Genomic DNA, 18553 nt, shown 5'->3' with positions numbered 1-18553 from the left:
TAAAACCGGGTGTGACACCCTTTCCTCCTTGAATTTTCTCACCCATGATTTGTCTTTGTATAAACAAAGCTCCCCCAGCCAGGCACAACCCGTCCGTGGCACCCGTGGCACAACACCGTTACGTCCTGTCAAGCGCTACTACACAGTGCGAGCAGCAATGCGAACGACGGGGAACCACATCTTGGTGTGTGGTGTAGTCGTATCCAAGCAGGGTTCAAATCCTGGTAGTCAATATTTATGCACATTCGAGTATTTTTAGTGGTATTATATGTATGCGCGTGATAAGGGTGCACTCGCAGATAGGGATTAAAATTTCACCATAATCTTGGTGAAATTTAGCGAATTTTGAGAATTTTGGAGAGAAACAAATTATCTAATTTCAGAATTTTCTTTCACTGACATGTGGGATATAAAGAGCAGAGCACGAAAAATGATTGAAATTTCACGAATTTCACTCTTTTCACCGGTGAACGAAAAAAATTGTTTAGCGAAATTGAAATCCCTGCTCGCGGGTGTATGAGTTTTATGTGCATGAGTAGTGGTGGTATGTGTCACCTTGTAATCGGGAAAAAAAAGCAGTGCGAAGGCGCATTTGACTCAACAGTTTACGGTGACAAACACCCTCCTATATATGTGCCTACCCTGTATTGATACTCTCACACGTGAAAGCTTCGACTCTTCGTTTGAAAGGTGCAAATAACTGAAAATTTGTTTTTTTAAATGGAATATTTTTCAATTCAGGATCTAAAAGTTTGATTTTGTGTGAAAAGTTTGGGGACCATTAGTGTCGACGATGAGACAAAAAGTTTGAACCTACGCATTGGGAATCGTGTTTTATTGTAAAAGTGAGAATTCGCCGTGTTAAAACTTGTCGATTTTTAGTTCTTTTTAAATTTTGATGATTTTCATTTCAACGTTTTTCTTTTCTTTAGTCAGAAGAGGGAGAAGCGGTTCTTCCCCATATCCGTAGCTAGCTAATGCACGCCTGCATTTTAGTAGCCAATGATAAGAGTTTCTCGATACAAAATACATAAATAGAGAGAGACAGAAATAATTAGCACCCTTTTATCAACGTTTGCTGCATGTGCATCAAAATGTTTTATTTCGTGGCTAGATCCTTCCTCGATTGCAGAGTCAGGAACAGTACCATGATGGAGCATGCATGCCTCCATGCTCTTTTGTGTTGGTCTGCGAATCTCACGAAACACTTGACAATGCGCTACTGCCACTTCTCTTCGGCACAATTTGTCCTGTGAGGCTGTGACCTCTCTAAGCAAAGCTGGAACTGGCTATCATGATTAATTATTATCTTAACCTTTAACAACCGAATTTGAAGTCGCGCACACAGGTGAAAGCAATCAGAAAATATAGTCCATCACATGGACTCTTAGATAATCAGCTTTGGGATCGACTCTTACAAATGCATTTCAGCCATCAAAGTTCAAAGCAGAGAACTACAATTTTCAGTAATGGTTGCCTTCTTAGGCTTTATGACTTGTGAGCAACCGGTGCACATTTTTGCGTCGGAGCTAGGTGCCTTATGATCATCACCACAATGCCGAGCTACAACCTGAAGCTTCTGAAGATGGCCGCACATATAACTGAACACATTGCAACCTGAACGCATGCAAAGCGCCGTTTGGGACTAATGGGAATGTAGCGTCGAGCCATGATATTACTGAATCCTAACTTGACCCTGGTGCTGGTGCAATGTCATAGGACTCGAAGATGGAGGCCAGGATATCCAGCTTTCGCCTTGTACTTCTCAAACAGCTCTCGCAAGGCGATGATGAAGTTCTCATGGACTTCATTTATCTGTCAGCACCGGAAACATGTTTTTCCAGAATTTGAACAGATCAATAATATGAAATCAAGCTTGCTACTGTAATGAGATAAACACCATATCAATATTATTGTGGCAAAACGGCAGCGCAAGAACCTCATTTTCCTTCAACAACTCCGGTTCATGGAAACTAGTAATTTTGTTTGTGCAAGTTTGGGTTGTTCTTTTTTTGTTCGTCAAAAGAATGTTTGGGGTGTTTTCAGGGTGATGACACATGAGCACAAATGGATTAGATCATGAGCCTTCTTAGATGGTCCTATAACCTTGATTTGTTCTACACTAGGTTCTCAATAGATTCGCAAAATTGTTTCTGAACATAAGACCAGATGGGTTCTCACCTCATCAATGGTAGGCTGGGGATTTTTATCGACCTGGATAGGTCTACCCACAACCACATGCATCGGTCTTGGAAAGGGGAAAGGTGTCCTGCATTCAAATATCACTAGCTATGTAAAATTCTCTAATACTAAGATAACAAGGAATGGAAGTAACCAAATATGTACTCCCTCTGATCCCTAATATAAATCTATTTAGGTTTGTCATCTTTTTAGCTTTGACCATCAATAGCTAAAAGATCATATTAGATTAACAATATAAGGTTGATGCTACTAATACATAACTCTTTTTAATTGAAAGAATATATTTTTATATACACTATTAGTCAAAATGCCATATTGAAAACCATGTCGATGTCCTAATAGATTTATATTTGGGATTAGATGGAATATATTTTAAACAATCATGTCCAAAGAAAACAAGAAACTATGAAAGATGGAGTTACCCGTATCTTCCCCAGAAGATAATAGGAGTAAATTTAATTGCTCTAGCAATATTAACAAATAATTTGCCACCAGGCCTCCACCACTTGTATGCGTAGCTCTGACCAGATGATAAAATAGAGAGATCAGCAATAGGAATTATCACAATTGCATTTACTGATAAGATACCAAGAAGATGAACTTGTGAGACAAGCTGCAAAACTGTTTCATTGCATCAAACTTTTCAAGTACGATGAACATCTCTGTTTCCTTCTGCTTTGCTTTCAGCGCCCATATTTAAATAAATAACATGTCACTTATCATGAACCAAAGCAATATAGGTACCTGTCCAAAGCAGAAAACAGGGACTAAGGGGCAGCCAGACTGCATTGCTATCTTGACAAACCCTTTTCTTGATTTAAGGAAAGCAACCTGTAAAAGACACACAAACATAATGCATGTGATGCAACACTGTCCAAAGTATGACAACATTAGTACTGGACAGTAGGCAAATAAACGGACAAGAATTTTCACTGAAAATACAACACTACACGTGTATGAATAATCCAAAAGAGTCGTTGACAGATCACAAAAACAAACCTCTGATTCACGATTCATATGAAGCATTTCCCGTACACCACCAGGCACAACAATACAACTATAACCAGCTTCAAGGTAGGAGTAGAAATTCTTCTTTGTCGCAGGTATTAATCCAAGCCATGTCCAAATCTGCCTCAAGAACGGGGTGTAGAACACCTAACACCAATTTGAAATCCACCAAGTCAAGTCAACGATGAAATTGCGTCTGAAGGCACTTAGTGGACTTACCGCGCTGCTCGCAAGGACCTTGATTTTAGTCAGGGGCATAAACCCGATAAGGTCAGCAAGAGCTGAAAGTCCTATGGGCAGGACGGAGTGGGGCTCATAACCAAACACTGCAAATACAGAACACTAGCATCACTATACCACAAACTTTCATAATAGATTTGTGACAATGGCTACTAGATAACTACCATATCCGGGCTCTCAGGGTTTCCTGTAATTCTCAAGGTATATCTTTATCTCTAGGAAGGGAGTCTCTAGATGAAAGAAAACTACCCGTAAGTACCCAGAGTATCCTGTAAAATAGAAAGTTTATTTCCAAGAACGAGAAGAACGACTCCAGAGGATATACCCCCATATATATACGGAGCCTGGAGCCTTGCGGAGGAGGAGGAGAACAAGCGCCTACAAGACAAAAGGCACCACAACTTGAGCAAAAAAGTCGCTGACTAAGTTTAGATCTATCTAGGCAAGCCACGCACCCCTTGTGAAAGCTTATATCAATACAAGACAAACATAACGTAGAGTTATTATTCCAAGAGAGGCCCAAACTTGTCTAAAAAACTCTTCATATGTTCCTGTGATTCGTCTACTCAAAGCATACTCTTTTATTCTGTAAGTTCATAAGATCGGCGGTTCACCCATCACCAACAGTTGGTGCCGTGTGTGAGGATCATGACAATAGGCATTGAAGATTCTGCACATTACATACCGTCGACTTCGCCCAAGTCTACACCGAGAACTAGTTTTTCAGATGAGGGGTTCTATGACAACTTTACCTCTCCTCCCGATGAGCCAACGATCGATCCCGTGAATTTCGACGAAGATCTTTCGAGCGACGATTCTAGCGAGGAGGTAAGTCACTTTATGGATGAATGCGCCAAAGATTACGGTGTCGAGTTCGAACCACTCGGCTGCAAGACAGTGAATGCTCAATTCACCGCAAGTCGGGATCTTCCCTCGCAAATTCTAACAACATGGATTGTCAAAATACCTATCCGAAGCAATCCGATGACAATTACATGATAGATTTGAACACTTCCACTAGTGGAGGTTACTCCCGAGAAGTCTTTACCATCGTAGATGAGAGTGACGGTCTGAACCATCATGATGACGACCCTACAAACAGGCAAGGCCCTCCCGCTTTGAGTCCAGGTGTTGGCCAACCACAGATGACCACATTGTCCCAAAACCTGAACCCTAACTGAGCGTCGGTTTTACCGTCTCCCGACCTTCAGCAGGGGAGATCTACAACTGCCAAGAGTCTCCTCCTACAAGAAACCCTCATGCGACTGCCAACCACAGATCTTACGACCCTGGACTGCAAGGACTGGATGAACTCGGTGATCGACTTGACCAAAGAGGTTCTCATTCAGGCTGAGAACTCGCATCAAGCCCTAGCCAGAAACAGCGTCACCCGGGGTAGATTGCGTAATCCCCCGTCACGAGACGTATCGGATTCAAAAAGACGTAACCTCTGGAACAAGTCTTCCCGGGATGACAACTGGGCGAATAACCGCCGTCGAACCTCCCCAATCAAAGATCATCCAATCAACGACTTGCGTGAGGACATCGACAGCTGGCGAAGACATCTGAGGACCCCTAAGGTGGCGTCATCTGCCCCTCGACAATCTGATTGGGGGACGTCTTGACACCGTTCAAGCTGGGGCCGATCCCTGACCCCATGGAAAAAAACACCTAATGCTACTGGAGCTAAGCAGGGTGCCATCAACATGTGCCTGGCCTTCTCTCCAGATCTATAGAACGTAAAGTGGCCAGCAAGGTTCCGTCCTGGGTCGATCGAGAAGTACAACGGGAGCACGAATCCTGTTAAGTTCCTCCAGATCTATACCGCGACCATCTAGGCAGCTGGTGGGGACAAGAAAGCCATGGCAAATTATCTCCCCACAGTCCTTGAAAAGGCACCCAGGACATGGTTGACCAATCTAGCGTAAGGAAAAATCTACTCGTGGGAGCAATTTTGTGACATATTCCGAGCTAACTTCCAAGGTACGTACATTCACCCCAGCAAGAAAAACGACCTCCATCGTTGCGAGCAGATGAACAATGAAACCTTACGCAAGTTCGTGTGCCGCTTCAGCAACACCCAGAACATCATCCCTAAGATCAACGACTACGATGTCATCCAAGCATTCACTCAAGGGATCAAGAGTCGATGGTGTGTTGAAGATATTGCCATAGAAGAGCCCAAAACTATCAAAGAGCTCATGCCGATCGTCGACAAGTATGCTAAGGCCGAGGACACCTTCCTCTACGTCAATGAGAAGATCCAAGGCATCAAGCGTCACAAACTCAGGCTCGATGGCAACAAGGTCAAGAACAAGCGCAAGAAGAACACCAAGGGAGGTGAGTGCAAGAAAGCTAAATCTGATAAAGTTTTTGTAGATCTGCCTAGCATCCGCCCTGACAAGTGCTCCAGGTCTTCCCAAGGCAAGAGCTTCACACCAGGCTCCAGCGAGCGCAACGGTAAGCCTTGGTGCGACCTCCACCAGACTGACAACCATAGCCTCCACAAGTGTCGCATCTGGAAGAAGATGGTCTAGTCAGAGGTCGAGAAAGCGGCTAAGGAAAGAAGACCCAGGTCACGGTCCAAAGTAGGGACACCAGTTCCAGCAGCAGTGGGGACGACACTGGCACGATGTCTTTTCAACCGAACGAGAGGATGGCCGGCCACACGTTTGGTGGCTCAGCCTCCGATGAGTATCAGAGGCAGTACAAGACTGTGACCCGAGAAGTCTTAGCTGTTATCCCTAAGGGTCGTCCGGTCGTTAAGTGGTCAAACGCCGAGATCTCCTTCGTCCAAGGCAACCGCCCTAAGAACTTTGTATGGTCAGGCTGCTTCCCAATAGTGGTCAAACCTACGATAAACAACTACAGGGTCACCCGAGTACTCATCGACAGATGAAGTTCCTTGAACACCCTTTTTCGCTGGCGCACTCGAAGGGATGCAAATCTCCCGATCTGCTATCAAACCGGTTAGTCAAGCCTTTCACAGTTAGTACCCGGATCTTCGGCCACTCCTATCGGCCAGCTATTGCTCCCCGTTATCTTTGGGAAGCACAATAACTTCCGGATGGAAAAGGTCATGTTCGAAGTGGTCGACTTCGAGATGTCATACAACGCTATCTTGAGAAGACCTACTCTAGCCAAATTCATGGCCGCCACACATCATGCTTATCAGTGCGTGAAGATCCCGGGACCCGAAAGTGTCATCATCGTTTGAGGTTGCCCCAAAGCAAGTATCCGTTGCGACAAGCGAAATCTTGACATGGCAGCTCAACACCAACCAAGCGAGGAACTCAAGAGGTCAAGGATTAAGGTGGGCAAGAAGCCTTAGTCATGACCGCGACCACATCGTCTCGAAATGCATGTAACGGCGCTTACGCTACCCCTAAAGTAATAAGGGTCGCTGCTTATTGATTTAATCTAGTTTGTGTCATTTAAGATTAAGATAATAGGTTTACAATAGCTCGTGAGTCGTCAATAAATTCTATAAGTCTCAAGTGTAAGTACTAAGAGTACATTTTCGTAATAATATAAATTATATTGCTTACAAAGTTGATCAAATTATTTTCCCGCTTTACTTGTCCGCTTGTGCATCCTCTTGCCCGATAATTGGGGTAAGCCGCTTCTCGGCTTCTTCATCCCAAACGCGCAACCAGGGCGGACAAAAGTTTTCTCAAGCCAAAGGCAATATGACCTCTCTCCATTTTATTACGTTCTTACTATTTAGACTGCTCACCCGAAAACTTTTTTCAAGTACATAGTCGGGGGCTTCATAAGTACTAGGTGCTAGAAATCGAAAACAACATATTGTATACCTTCTGAAAGCAGACTCCAACAAGAAGAGAAGGATCGTTACGTTGTAAACTCATAATTGCAAAAAAGTATCCTTATCACGTTCCACGAGTGACTGGGGACTACAACGTCTTCCACTCAAGCAGACCTAAGGTTGGTCGTAATAAACACTTTGACTAGCGATTAACACATCCCGAACTAATCGAAGGAAAAGGTCAATAAGAAGACCATGTATGCTATCAAAAGCATCCAACACGAAGTACTCCCATCAAATGTGAAAAGCATTTAAATTCCTACTAAATTGACAAAAGCTACCAAGTGTTTATTACAGACTACAGGTTCAAGGAAAAGAAAAAACTATTGTGAGAGCACAACCCCAAAGTCCATCTGATCCACAAAGGCTTTAGCTACCCCCAGTCGCCTCCTCCACCTTTTGCAACGACAACTCCTCCAGCTCGTCCCCGAAGCCCTCTCGAAGAACGTCGATGTTGATCCCAAAGTAGTGGGCTTTTAGTATGGTCAGGATGAAGGCAACTGCTTGCTTCGCGCTCCGTCGGGACTGGCTCGAGAGGTGCTCGGCCACCTTCCCTTGGAGTCCCCCGAATGCCTCAGCGAGCTTGGTCGCTTGGATGGCCAGCCTGGCGGGATTATCATCGCCGGCAGTTTTCGCCTAGATCCCGACTCCGGCAAGCATCTCCTAGAAGATGTTGAGGGCCATGACAAGTTATTGGCGGGTGGCTGATATCTTGGCCTCCTCCTAGGCCACGGTTTCTCGAGCCACAAAGATGACAAATCGGGAATACCAAAGACATACCCTTCATCTTGCCCTCCAGCTCGGCGATCGCCCTCTCCTTCTCGACGGTCACCTGGAAGAGTTGCTGGCACAACACAACGGCCTCTTCAAGCATGGCTACTTGGGTGGTTGCTCACCGAGCCTCCTCGTGGACTCTCTTCAGCCGTACCGCGTACACCTGCAAAATCTCAGGTCAGTACCAGTCATTCCATCAACTAAGTAATTATTTTGCAGGAAAACTCTAACCATGTAGAAGGATGCGAAGACATTATCCGGATCACGACCGGGAGGGCCCTCAACGATCTGCCTCCAAGTTAGATCCCCAGGCAGCTCATACACCAGGTTTGAGGGAACAACTCGGGGAGCCGAATGATTGTCTTCTTGGCCGTCGACGGCCGATGCCAGGGGCTCGCTGGGCGTCCACACATCTCCTTCAGAGGAGGTCACGACCAGAGCTTTGGAAGACTAAAGCTTAAGAGCTACAGGTGGCACTCTGAGTAGCTTGCAAAAGGAAAAGTTTGAATAACGTGCTCCTATCAACATAAGAAAGACGCTCACAGCACTTACGCATATCTGGGCCGCTTCTTAGCCAGGGAAGGTTTCACCGAGATTAGGAGGGGCACCGACCTCTTGAGTGTCTTCTCGGGGGCGCCTCTTTCGGTCCCCAATCCCGTCAAGGCCGGGGGAGTAGTGCTCGATGAACCCGTGGTGACGATCGCCTTCCCGCGGTCCTGAGCCGAGGGCTAAACAAACCCGAAGTAAAAAATAATCCAACTACAAAGGCTTTCGATAAAAGCTAAACTTACCAGAGTCGGGGCTATTGCTCTGAGTGCTCGCGTCTCGACTGAACCCCCGGAGGCCATTGCAAGGGTCAGATCCCCAACTGGCGGGGCTAGCACCGAGTCAGCGAGAGCTGAGGGGGCAGAGCCATTGGCATCGGCAGCCTAGAATCACCCGCCGCCAACTCGACCTCCGCATAGTCATCCCCCTCCAGTGCCACGCTGCTGGCGAAGGATGTGACTCGCAACGCGACACCGCCGCCACCACTTTCGTTCACACCCATGCTTCCCGTGATGATAATTTCATCCAGGTCCGCAGCTGGGCCTCCCATGTTCTCGGCCTTCGAGTCAGGCTGCCCACGCTCGGGAAGCTTTGCATGTCTACGACAGCCGTCGCTATAGTTACGACTACTCAGAAAGAAAACAAAATCAAGAAAATAAGAAGGTTCATGAGACTTACCGACATGATCCTCCTTTGGGCATCGGGATCCATCTTTACGATGGGGACCGAGATGTTCAGGCGGTTAGAAGAAGGGATTGCATCGATGAGGAGCTTGGTTTTCTTGTCGGTTGCCTCCAGCGAGATCACTGCGGAAAGCAACAAACAAATTGTGAGGACCAAACTCGTAGTTCCTTTAAAACTTGCTACCCGGGATCGAAGGTACCTGTCTCACCTTCTCAAGCTGGATCCATCTTGACCAGAAACTGCCAGGCGCCGGTGATTCTTGACTTCAGAGGACTCAGGCGACGCCTGATGAAATCTCTAGCAACGTCATACGCTATCAACTTCCTCTCCATTAGATGTCGGATCTCTCCGATGAGACTCCAGCGGAGGGTGGTCATCGCTGGCTCTTCTGTCTAGGTAGGCCTCGACAGTGACGCAACACCTTGATAAGGGAGCCCCGGTGAACTAGGTTGGCAATAGAACCACTTCCTATGCCACCCCGACCAGGAGCACTTGGCGACAAGTCGATGTACTTTGCCAACTTGCCCTCTCGAAGCTTGTTCTGGAAGAAGTCGAGGAACATCACTGTCCAGGTGGTGTCCTGGCTCGAGATCGTCTGCCCCAGCGTGGGCAAGCAAAGGATTAGAGCCCGAGGAGGGATCACCTCGTCGATCTCCGCCTTAATCAGAGCCTCCTCCGTGATTTCGAACTCCTGTCAGGCTGGAATCGTGCTCACCATCTCGTCGGTTTTGGAGCTTTCATTCTCGTGACGGCACAGGGATTGGAGGAGGGTTTTTGGGGGGTTTTGGAGGCAAAGGCTTGAGGAGCACAAAGAGGATGACGGAAAGCAAACGATGACGATGAGGTGAACACTAAAGTGGGTTCCACCTATGTTTTTAGACAGGGCGACGGTGTTTGGGGACGTCTCTTCGACTGACGTCGTGGCACGACTGGCTACGATCTTCTGCTTTACCGTCATGTCGCATTTAATGCCCGACGCATGGAGAGCTTTTGGAACGTTGGTCCAAGGAGCTCGGCGCACCACACCGCCTAGTGTGCTTGTTTTCCCACTGTAATCATGATTTTCTGTCAGATAAAAGATTCTCACCACCACCCAAAATCTCTGCTGCAACGGTCCAACTTTCAAACCCATCCAATGACAAGTTTTTTCCTCCCTATCATCTCGAGAGAATGGGGTAAACCGAAAACCTACTCGGATGAGACACCTTCTTGAGGATTCGCTTGAGAACTAGAAGACATTTAAAATCCCGAGTAGATGATCTGAGAACCCAGAGAACCCGATTGGAAGCATCATCTTAATCGGGAACCCGAGTCTTACTCGATGACACGGTCGAACAAAATGTTTATCTTTGCTAGCCATGTACTTGACCCGTCGAAGCCTCATTTCACATATAGATAGAGGGCTTGACGATGACTACTGAATAATTATCATATCAGGGCATCTCAGGGTTTTTCGTAATTCTCGAGGCATATCTTTATCTCCAGGAAAAGAATCCCTAGATAAAAAAGAACTACCAGTAGGTACTCAGGATATCCCGTAAACAGAGAAGTTTATCTGTAAGAACGAGAAGGAAGACTCCCGAGGACACACACCCTCCTATATATACGAAGCTTGGGGCCCTGCGGAGGAGGAAAACAAGCACCTACAAGCCAGAAGGCACCACAACTTGAGCAAGAAAGTCATCGACTAGATTTAGATCTATCTAGACAAGCCACACACACCCCTTGTACAAACTCATATCAATACAAGATAAACAAGATGTAAAATTATTATCCTAAGTAAGATCTGAACATATCTAAAATCCCCTATATATGTTCTTATAATTTGTTTATTCAAAATATCCCCTTTCATTCTACAAGTTAGTAAGATCGATGGTTCACTCATAGTCGATAATTTGGTTCACATGTCCCCCTTTATTATCGTCGGCAACAAAAAGGAGGCAAAATTGACAGCTACAGCGAGGACTAGCCTCAGGGTTCCACTCCACGTAACAGATTTCCTTCCTATCTGCTCCTTTCCATTTCCCCCATTTCGTTATCGTCAGCAACGAAAAGGTGGCGAAATCTACACTTCGATTCAACCCAGGCTTTAGCCTAAAGAATCCACCAGATGGTGTGTATGACGATTGCAGAATTTATCGATGAAAGGTAACAGGATTGGAAACACACCGTAAGCCCTGCTGGGATCGAAAGCCTTGTAGTCCTCCACATGCAGACTGATCGGGAAGTACCCTATTGCGTGCCTGCATATGAATCTGCACGGCCCGCACGCTGTCAACCAATCCAACAACCAAGAGACGGGAAGCAAATTGCGACGATTAGAAACAAGAGAAGGCCAAAATGGAGGAGCGAGTACACGGACCTGGCGATGTTGCGGCCCCATTTGTCCCTGTCATTGACGGGGAAGAACATGAAGAAGAGCTGGAACGCCACCACTCTGCATCGAGAAACGAATTAGTAACAGACGCTGACATGAGGAGAAATGGAGGATAAAAGAGTCTCTTTTTTTGTCCCCAAAAGAAAAGACGGCTCCTTTTTGTCAAATCGAGTAGTAGGTGGAAGGGAAGGGAAGGGACGGACATGGCGGCGGCGCGGCGGGAGAGAAGGAAGAGCGAGGCGAGGACGAGGACGACGTTAAAATGGATGCCGCCGAGCCAGAGCGCCAGCGCCAGCGAAGTCCTTGGCAGCGAGTAGTCCTTGCACCGGAACACCCTCGCCCCGCCTTCGCCCCCTCCCTCCCCCTCCTCGGGCTTCCCCGCCGCCTCGTGGCCTAGCCCTCCGTCCGCGCCCATCTCGGCGGCGAGGCTCCCGGCCGGTCTCTTCTTTCCCGGGAAGGGGGGGGGGGGTGCGAGTTTGATCGGGCGGCCGGGGTGGCGTTCCGTTGCTCGCTTCCCGTTTGCGTCGGTTGGCCGGCGGCCTTGCTTCGACGCCTCGCCCCGCGTCGGCCGTCGGATCCGGCGGTGCCCCAGATCTGCACGGTGTTTTATAAGGATCGCGCTGCCGTGTGCGTGCACGCAGGCATGATGTGGCTGCCCGCGCGGTGCGGAGAGGCGCGGCAGAGACGTCGATGTTTCGTCTCTCCTCTGTAGCGGCGTGCGTCTGGGTCAGGGGTCTGACCTCACCTGCACCTGCAGGCTGCCACCATCTCGCCCGAACTCTCTGTGTCGCGGGTTGGGTTGCACCGTAACAGAAAATCAAACATAAGCTAAAATCAGTGTGAGCTTAGTGTGTAAACGCTAAAATACATGTGTTCTTTAGAATGCATTTTTTGTTGCCTTCTTGCATTGCATAGGCACCTAGCCGTGGCAAATCAACTCATGCGATAGGGCCTACTTGGTTCAAGTCCCAAGAAACCTAATTAGAATTTGATAATGACAAAACTAATGGCTCGTCAAAATCATGTCAAACAAAATAGTGTATGGTTTGTGGCCATGCCAAAATATTAGCAGGCCAAAGTTGGGATGGACATTTTGGCCATCGAAAAGTTTTCCTAACTTTGCTATAGAATGGCCAAAAGTTTTCCAGGTGTAGCCAAAGTTTAGCCTCAATTAAAAAAAAAGTCTAAATTTTCTTGACATGATCAAAATTTGGCTTACCTCAACTGAGGTCCTAGGACCTAATTTTGTGGCTTTGGCTCAGGCTGTAGCTGCCTAGCCCGGGCAGGGGTTTCTGACTTCCAACCAGACACATATCTAATAAGGAAAACTGGTTGTAGAACACCCTTTAAATGTGAAATTGGCCAGAAGATACCATTCAAAATGGTTTTGCTCGTGGACACTGCTCCTTCGTGCTAATTTGCTTGAAGACAATGCAGCCAATAAAATATTCATTTTCAGTTTGAGGGGTTGAGAAAACTAGCAAAAGGACATAAATGCCCATGTCCTCTCTTGTCAGTTGCCGCTCGCCACCTCACGCGTTCATGCCCCGCCACCATCGGCAATGGCTGCCATGGCGGTGACCTCGCCTGATCCCTTCACGTTCCACTGCCCCCGTGGCACCGTCGACGACGGCTCCGGCTGAGGTGGACGACGACGAGTTTGAGTTCCGCATCATCCATGTCGCCGCGGCCGCGCTATCCGCGGCCAACGAGCTCTTCTCTGGCGGCAAGCTCGTTCCACTCCTCCTACCGCTCCAACCATTGTCTCTTCCTTGCTCCCCTCCACTGTGCCTAGAGATGAAGCCTGCATCCGAACTGATGTCGCCTTGAGCCCTAAGGTGTGCTAGGCAGCGATGGAGCGACCTCCTCCTCCTTGTGTCCAGCTCCAAGAAAGAAAAGCCTAGCGGTGGCGACGACAAGAAGTGCGTGGATGAGTGTCTAAAGCGTTGGGAGATGCATTTCCGGATTGTCTAGTTGACGGAACCGGTGCACAGCAGGTCGCCGTTATGCAGGGCGAGGCAGGAGCATCATGGTAGTCAGCTTTGCGCCATTCATTGGCGGTGAGCTGAGTTGCATCGTGGTCGGAGGAGGGCAGCAGTGACACCAGCGCTTCGTGGTGAACCGGCACAGGGGCTTCTTGGCTAGTGGGCCCAATCGGAGCATGGCGAGTGATGGCGAGACAACTCGGCGGTGCTCAGACCACTGGTGAGCACCACACCGGCTACGGGCCAAGGGCAAACCGACGCGCGTGTTAGGATTCTCCGAGAAAGTAGAAGCTCAATGTGATGCTTGTTGGAGTGAAAGAGCTTCAGAGCGACGAGTTGTCCATGAAGGTCCTTTGGTGGTGGCAATGGTGACCGGAGGAGGGGAAATGGCAAGGAGACCCTGTACAACAACGGATTTACATGGACGAGCTGTCAAGGGAGTCCGTAAGACAATATGGAGGTCACGGCCATGAGGAATCGAAGGAGGAGCTCACCAGTACGATGGATTTGGGGGCGTAGTGCAGTGGAGCTCGGCCCTTGACCGGAGGCGGAGAAGAAGGGAAACATCACGACAACTTCTAGCAGGGAAAGAGGGAGTGGGTGGTGGCCACGGCTTCAGGAGCTCCTAGCACACCTTCTAATAGAGTTTGCCCCGATGGGGAGCGGCTGATGATGGCGGGCGAGCTCAGCCCCTCGTGGCGGCCGGCAAAAGGAGGGGAAGAAAAATTGACTTGTGGGCCCCATCGTAACCAAAGGTCAAATAGACTTTTCGTATCTTTTCTCTCCTTACAAGTAGGAAATGACTATTTTATTTTCTTCAGTGTCCACAGGGAAATTTACATAGGAGCGGTATTCACGAGTAAAACCACGATTGGGCAGTGTCCTCCAACTAATTTCACATTTAAAGAGTGTCCTATAGCCAATTGCCCCTATCTAATACTCCTATATTACAGGAGATTTTCGGCCATGCAGTACTGTCCTATGCCTTCAATTGTTCAGACTCTGAGTTGGCTGGCTATGAAGTAATCACAATATGTCATGGCACCTAGGACTGGAGCTGAGGAAAAAAAAAATCAAATTTCACCGACGACTCTGCAGTTTGAACTTGTCTTCTATTCTTTCCTTTATTGTTTGTACCCTTTCCTTGATTAGATTGTCCAGAGCGGTTGGAGGTTGCCAGTCGGATGTAATAAGCAACGCGAATAAACTAACAGAGTTCGTCCTTAGCCGGTTGATACCACAGCTCCAGACGACTATTTAAAAACGAAGCAAGAGATTAGGATAATGAGAAGACAGAGAAAACCGGAGTTAATGCCTACAAACAATTGCACGGTGCCAATATTAAAAAACTATTCCTTTTGTTCAGAAATAGTAAACGTATATCTTTTAAGTTCAGTTTTGAAGTTAAATTTTAACTAATGTTTTCTCGTAAAATATATCATTTATAACTACAAAACCTATATTATAAAATTATTTTTAATTATAAATCTAATTATATAATTTTTATATATTAGACATTATTAGTTAAAATACATAAAACTTAACTTTTTAGAAAAAATACATCTGCTATTTATAAACGGGAGAAGTAATCACCACATTCACGTGATCCCGGCCAATACGCCGGCACAGCTTTTGCATTGGTCAAGCGTGTTTTCTAGATGCTCCGCATCTCAAGTCTCTCTCTCGCTTTTGTTATCCGGATCCGTAATCTTTTCTAGCAAAATTCGTTATGCAAACATTGGGACGAGCTAACCTTAGGTTCAACTTGAGTTTTCATATCCAGAGGCTCCTCGGTCACATCGTCACGCTTATCTCGAGAAGCAGCTCCACTATCACGCTTAAAGGGCATCTTTGAAATGCCGCTAAAATGTTTGGTCCCACATCTGTTGCACAATTATCCAGGTCCAGAGAACCGGAAAAGGATGATCACACAATGAAACTATGGCTCACAGGGATAAAGCGCAAGCTACTCGCCACTTTCCTCTATAAGAAAACCAGGTCAACAAAAAAAGCATGGACCAGCACGATAGCCAGATTTGGTTTAACCAAATGACTGGCCATGCGAGGTATACTTCCACAATTATGAAAGGAGTATTAGATTTGATGAGTAACAGGCCTGTTATTACAATGAAAATGAATTAAAGAGCAGAGGCACTCAATTCCCGATGAACTCTTTCATGTTCTTCAACCAAACAACATACTCCTTCTCATCCTTGCGCATCATGTACTCGTACAGCCATTCATGCAGTGCGTGCTTGATTCCCCTCACCTCAAGGTACGTGTGCAATGCCTTCTGCAAGCTCTCATCCAAGATCCTGCAGCAAACAGTGAGAAACTGAAGGTTAGCGGAAAAAACGTACAAAAGAAATTCTAGCCCAGAGCATCTGTCATCTCGTATCAAAGCGTGGTCGACATGGTAGATTAGTTCAATCTTTAACCTTAGCACGTTCGGAAAAAAAGAAAACCTTAACCTTAGCAGTAGATTAGTTCTTTAGTTTCACTGCACGGCCTACAGCCACAAGAAACACTGAAAAAATTGCACGTTTTCTATATCTAATGAGTTTTATCAAGATTTCAACCATTAGATTGAAGTATTTAGCTGCTGACTATTGCATCTCTGCCTGTTCTTTGCATCTTCGCATCTGTTATCAGGTATTCTTGTCCTAACTGCAACTAAGATAGGATCAGTTTGCGCAATCACTGATGAAATTACTTCAAAAGAAAACATCAAAGTGATGCAGATAGTTGCATGCACGAGGGCCCTTCTAGATTGTAGATCAAATGCTTGGGTTACATGAACACTTGCTGGCGTTTTCACGCTTTTGTGTTTATTGCATGACTTGTGATGCATGACCGAAGCATGATATGCTGTATGTACATCCATTTTTTTCCATGCATGTCAAGTTGCCATGTTTTGAGACACCTAGACCGCTACATGCTGCTGCAGACTGAGAGACACCATTTGCCTGCAGTTAGTAAGCACATGTAGACAAACAATCTGTCCTAATGTGTGCACATAAGTCCTGACATCATATCTACCTATTGTGCCAGTTAAACCCATGCCGAAATATTTATCTGCACATAAGTAGATCAGCACCATTGTCATGGTTGGGTCTTGTAATCTTGTGTCTTTGTTAGATTGAACCAATCCGATACCTTTGCAAAAAAATTGTATTGGATTAGTGTTCACAACTGATAGCCAATTGATCGTTCTTATTGTTGTTTGCATCTAGTTTCCATATCCCTCATTGTAAAAAATAAAAGATAAGAAAATAAGAAAAGGCAGCACCAAAGCCACAAAAAAAGGTGGAAAAAAGAAGGAATACACAGGTGCGAAAATCCCCAGAACATACAATGCTACAGAGCTAATGAGCAAGAATGACTTCCAGATAATATGCATATGCACACATAGGTAAAAATTTGTTGAGTTAAGCCATTTCTAGGACTTCGGAGAAAGCAATCTAGGCGAGAATTTTTATATGGTCACTGTGCAAGTGGTTTATGGCTAAGGTCCTTGATGGGAATATTATTTTTTTCTGATTATCATTGGTTTGCATAGAGCTTATTTTTATGCCTGAATGAAAAAATAGCAAATAGATATGAAAGAACTTACGAAAATGGTGGTCCATCGTACGTATTCTGAGCATCAGGATTATCACGGTTCAGCATCCTCATATTTTCAATCGCTAGTTCATCATCATTGAAGTTGCAGTCAAATTCCAAGATTGGGCCTTCTGGTTTCTGAACAGTGACAACCATCTGAATTGCTGGCTTGGAAGATTCCTCATCATTGTCATTCTCGTCATCCTCATTTAAATCTTCCTCTGTATCAAAGTTGGTGTAGCGGCAGCTTTAATAGTCTCCTCAGCAAACTATCTTTTGAGGGTTATGGATTGATCACCAGGATTGTCGATGACCTCAAAAGGGAAGTCATCTGGTAGATCAATATGCTGTTCACAAATATAACCAGACTCTGAGTTGTTCAGACTCTGAGTTGGCTGGCTATGAAGTAATCACAATATGTCATGGCACCTAGGACTGGAGCTGAGGAAAAAAAAAATCAAATTTCACCGACGACTCTGCAGTTTGAACTTGTCTTCTATTCTTTCCTTTATTGTTTGTACCCTTTCCTTGATTAGATTGTCCAGAGCGGTTGGAGGTTGCCAGTCGGATGTAATAAGCAACGCGAATAAACTAACAGAGTTCGTCCTTAGCCGGTTGATACCACAGCTCCAGACGACTATTTAAAAACGAAGCAAGAGATTAGGATAATGAGAAGACAGAGAAAACCGGAGTTAATGCCTACAAACAATTGCACGGTGCCAATATTAAAAAACTATTCCTTTTGTTCAGAAATAGTAAACGTATATCTTTTAAGTTCAGTTTTGAAGTTAAATTTTAACTAATGTTTTCTCGTAAAATATATCATTTATAACTACAAAACCTATATTATAAAATTATTTTTAATTATAAATCTAATTATATAATTTTTATATATTAGACATTATTAGTTAAAATACATAAAACTTAACTTTTTAGAAAAAATACATCTGCTATTTATAAACGGGAGAAGTAATCACCACATTCACGTGATCCCGGCCAATACGCCGGCACAGCTTTTGCATTGGTCAAGCGTGTTTTCTAGATGCTCCGCATCTCAAGTCTCTCTCTCGCTTTTGTTATCCGGATCCGTAATCTTTTCTAGCAAAATTCGTTATGCAAACATTGGGACGAGCTAACCTTAGGTTCAACTTGAGTTTTCATATCCAGAGGCTCCTCGGTCACATCGTCACGCTTATCTCGAGAAGCAGCTCCACTATCACGCTTAAAGGGCATCTTTGAAATGCCGCTAAAATGTTTGGTCCCACATCTGTTGCACAATTATCCAGGTCCAGAGAACCGGAAAAGGAT

At 45.7% G+C, this 18553-nt stretch overlaps 2 protein-coding genes across 3 annotated transcripts; both read right to left on the bottom strand.

Moving 5' to 3' along the window:
- Positions 1 to 1349: 1349 nt before the first annotated feature.
- Positions 1350 to 12421, bottom strand: LOC133930345 (diacylglycerol O-acyltransferase 2D-like). 2 transcript variants are annotated; one of them, XM_062376983.1, is made up of 9 exons: positions 11861 to 12421; positions 11643 to 11717; positions 11450 to 11535; positions 3430 to 3536; positions 3202 to 3330; positions 2947 to 3033; positions 2625 to 2722; positions 2182 to 2269; positions 1350 to 1815 (listed from the first exon to the last, which is right to left on the bottom strand). In XM_062376983.1, the coding sequence occupies exons 1-9, from the start codon at positions 12070 to 12072 to the stop codon at positions 1714 to 1716; spliced, it is 984 nt and encodes a 327-aa protein (XP_062232967.1). In that variant the 5' UTR covers positions 12073 to 12421; the 3' UTR covers positions 1350 to 1713. The 2 variants fall into 2 exon arrangements, with proteins under 2 accessions (XP_062232967.1, XP_062232966.1); XM_062376982.1 differs by having other exon boundaries at positions 3202 to 3357; positions 11861 to 12415.
- Positions 12422 to 15658: 3237 nt separating this feature from the next.
- Positions 15659 to 18478, bottom strand: LOC133930159 (uncharacterized protein At2g39795, mitochondrial-like). The gene is given in 4 exon segments (XM_062376842.1): positions 15659 to 15957; positions 17256 to 17487; positions 17490 to 17592; positions 18383 to 18478. Coding segments are annotated over 4 exon segments (591 nt in total). The 3' UTR covers positions 15659 to 15797.
- Between the last annotated feature and the right edge of the window lie 75 nt (positions 18479 to 18553).

Source organism: Phragmites australis, chromosome 10 (assembly GCF_958298935.1).
Source record: "Phragmites australis chromosome 10, lpPhrAust1.1, whole genome shotgun sequence".
Taxonomy (NCBI): Eukaryota; Viridiplantae; Streptophyta; class Magnoliopsida; order Poales; family Poaceae; genus Phragmites; species Phragmites australis.
This window is presented reverse-complemented; position numbering and strand designations above follow the sequence as displayed.

Excerpts from the sequence above, each read along its gene's own strand:
- LOC133930345 (XM_062376982.1), bottom strand. The coding sequence starts at position 12,072 with ATGGGCGCGGACGGAGGGCTAGGCCACGAGGCGGCGGGGAAGCCCGAG. Across the intron at positions 11,536-11,642 it reads TGGGGCCGCAACATCGCCAG|ATTCATATGCAGGCACGCAA; the intron begins GTCCGTGTACTC and ends CGGGCCGTGCAG. Across the intron at positions 2,723-2,946 it reads CTGTTTTCTGCTTTGGACAG|AGCTACGCATACAAGTGGTG; the intron begins GTACCTATATTG and ends TCATCTGGTCAG.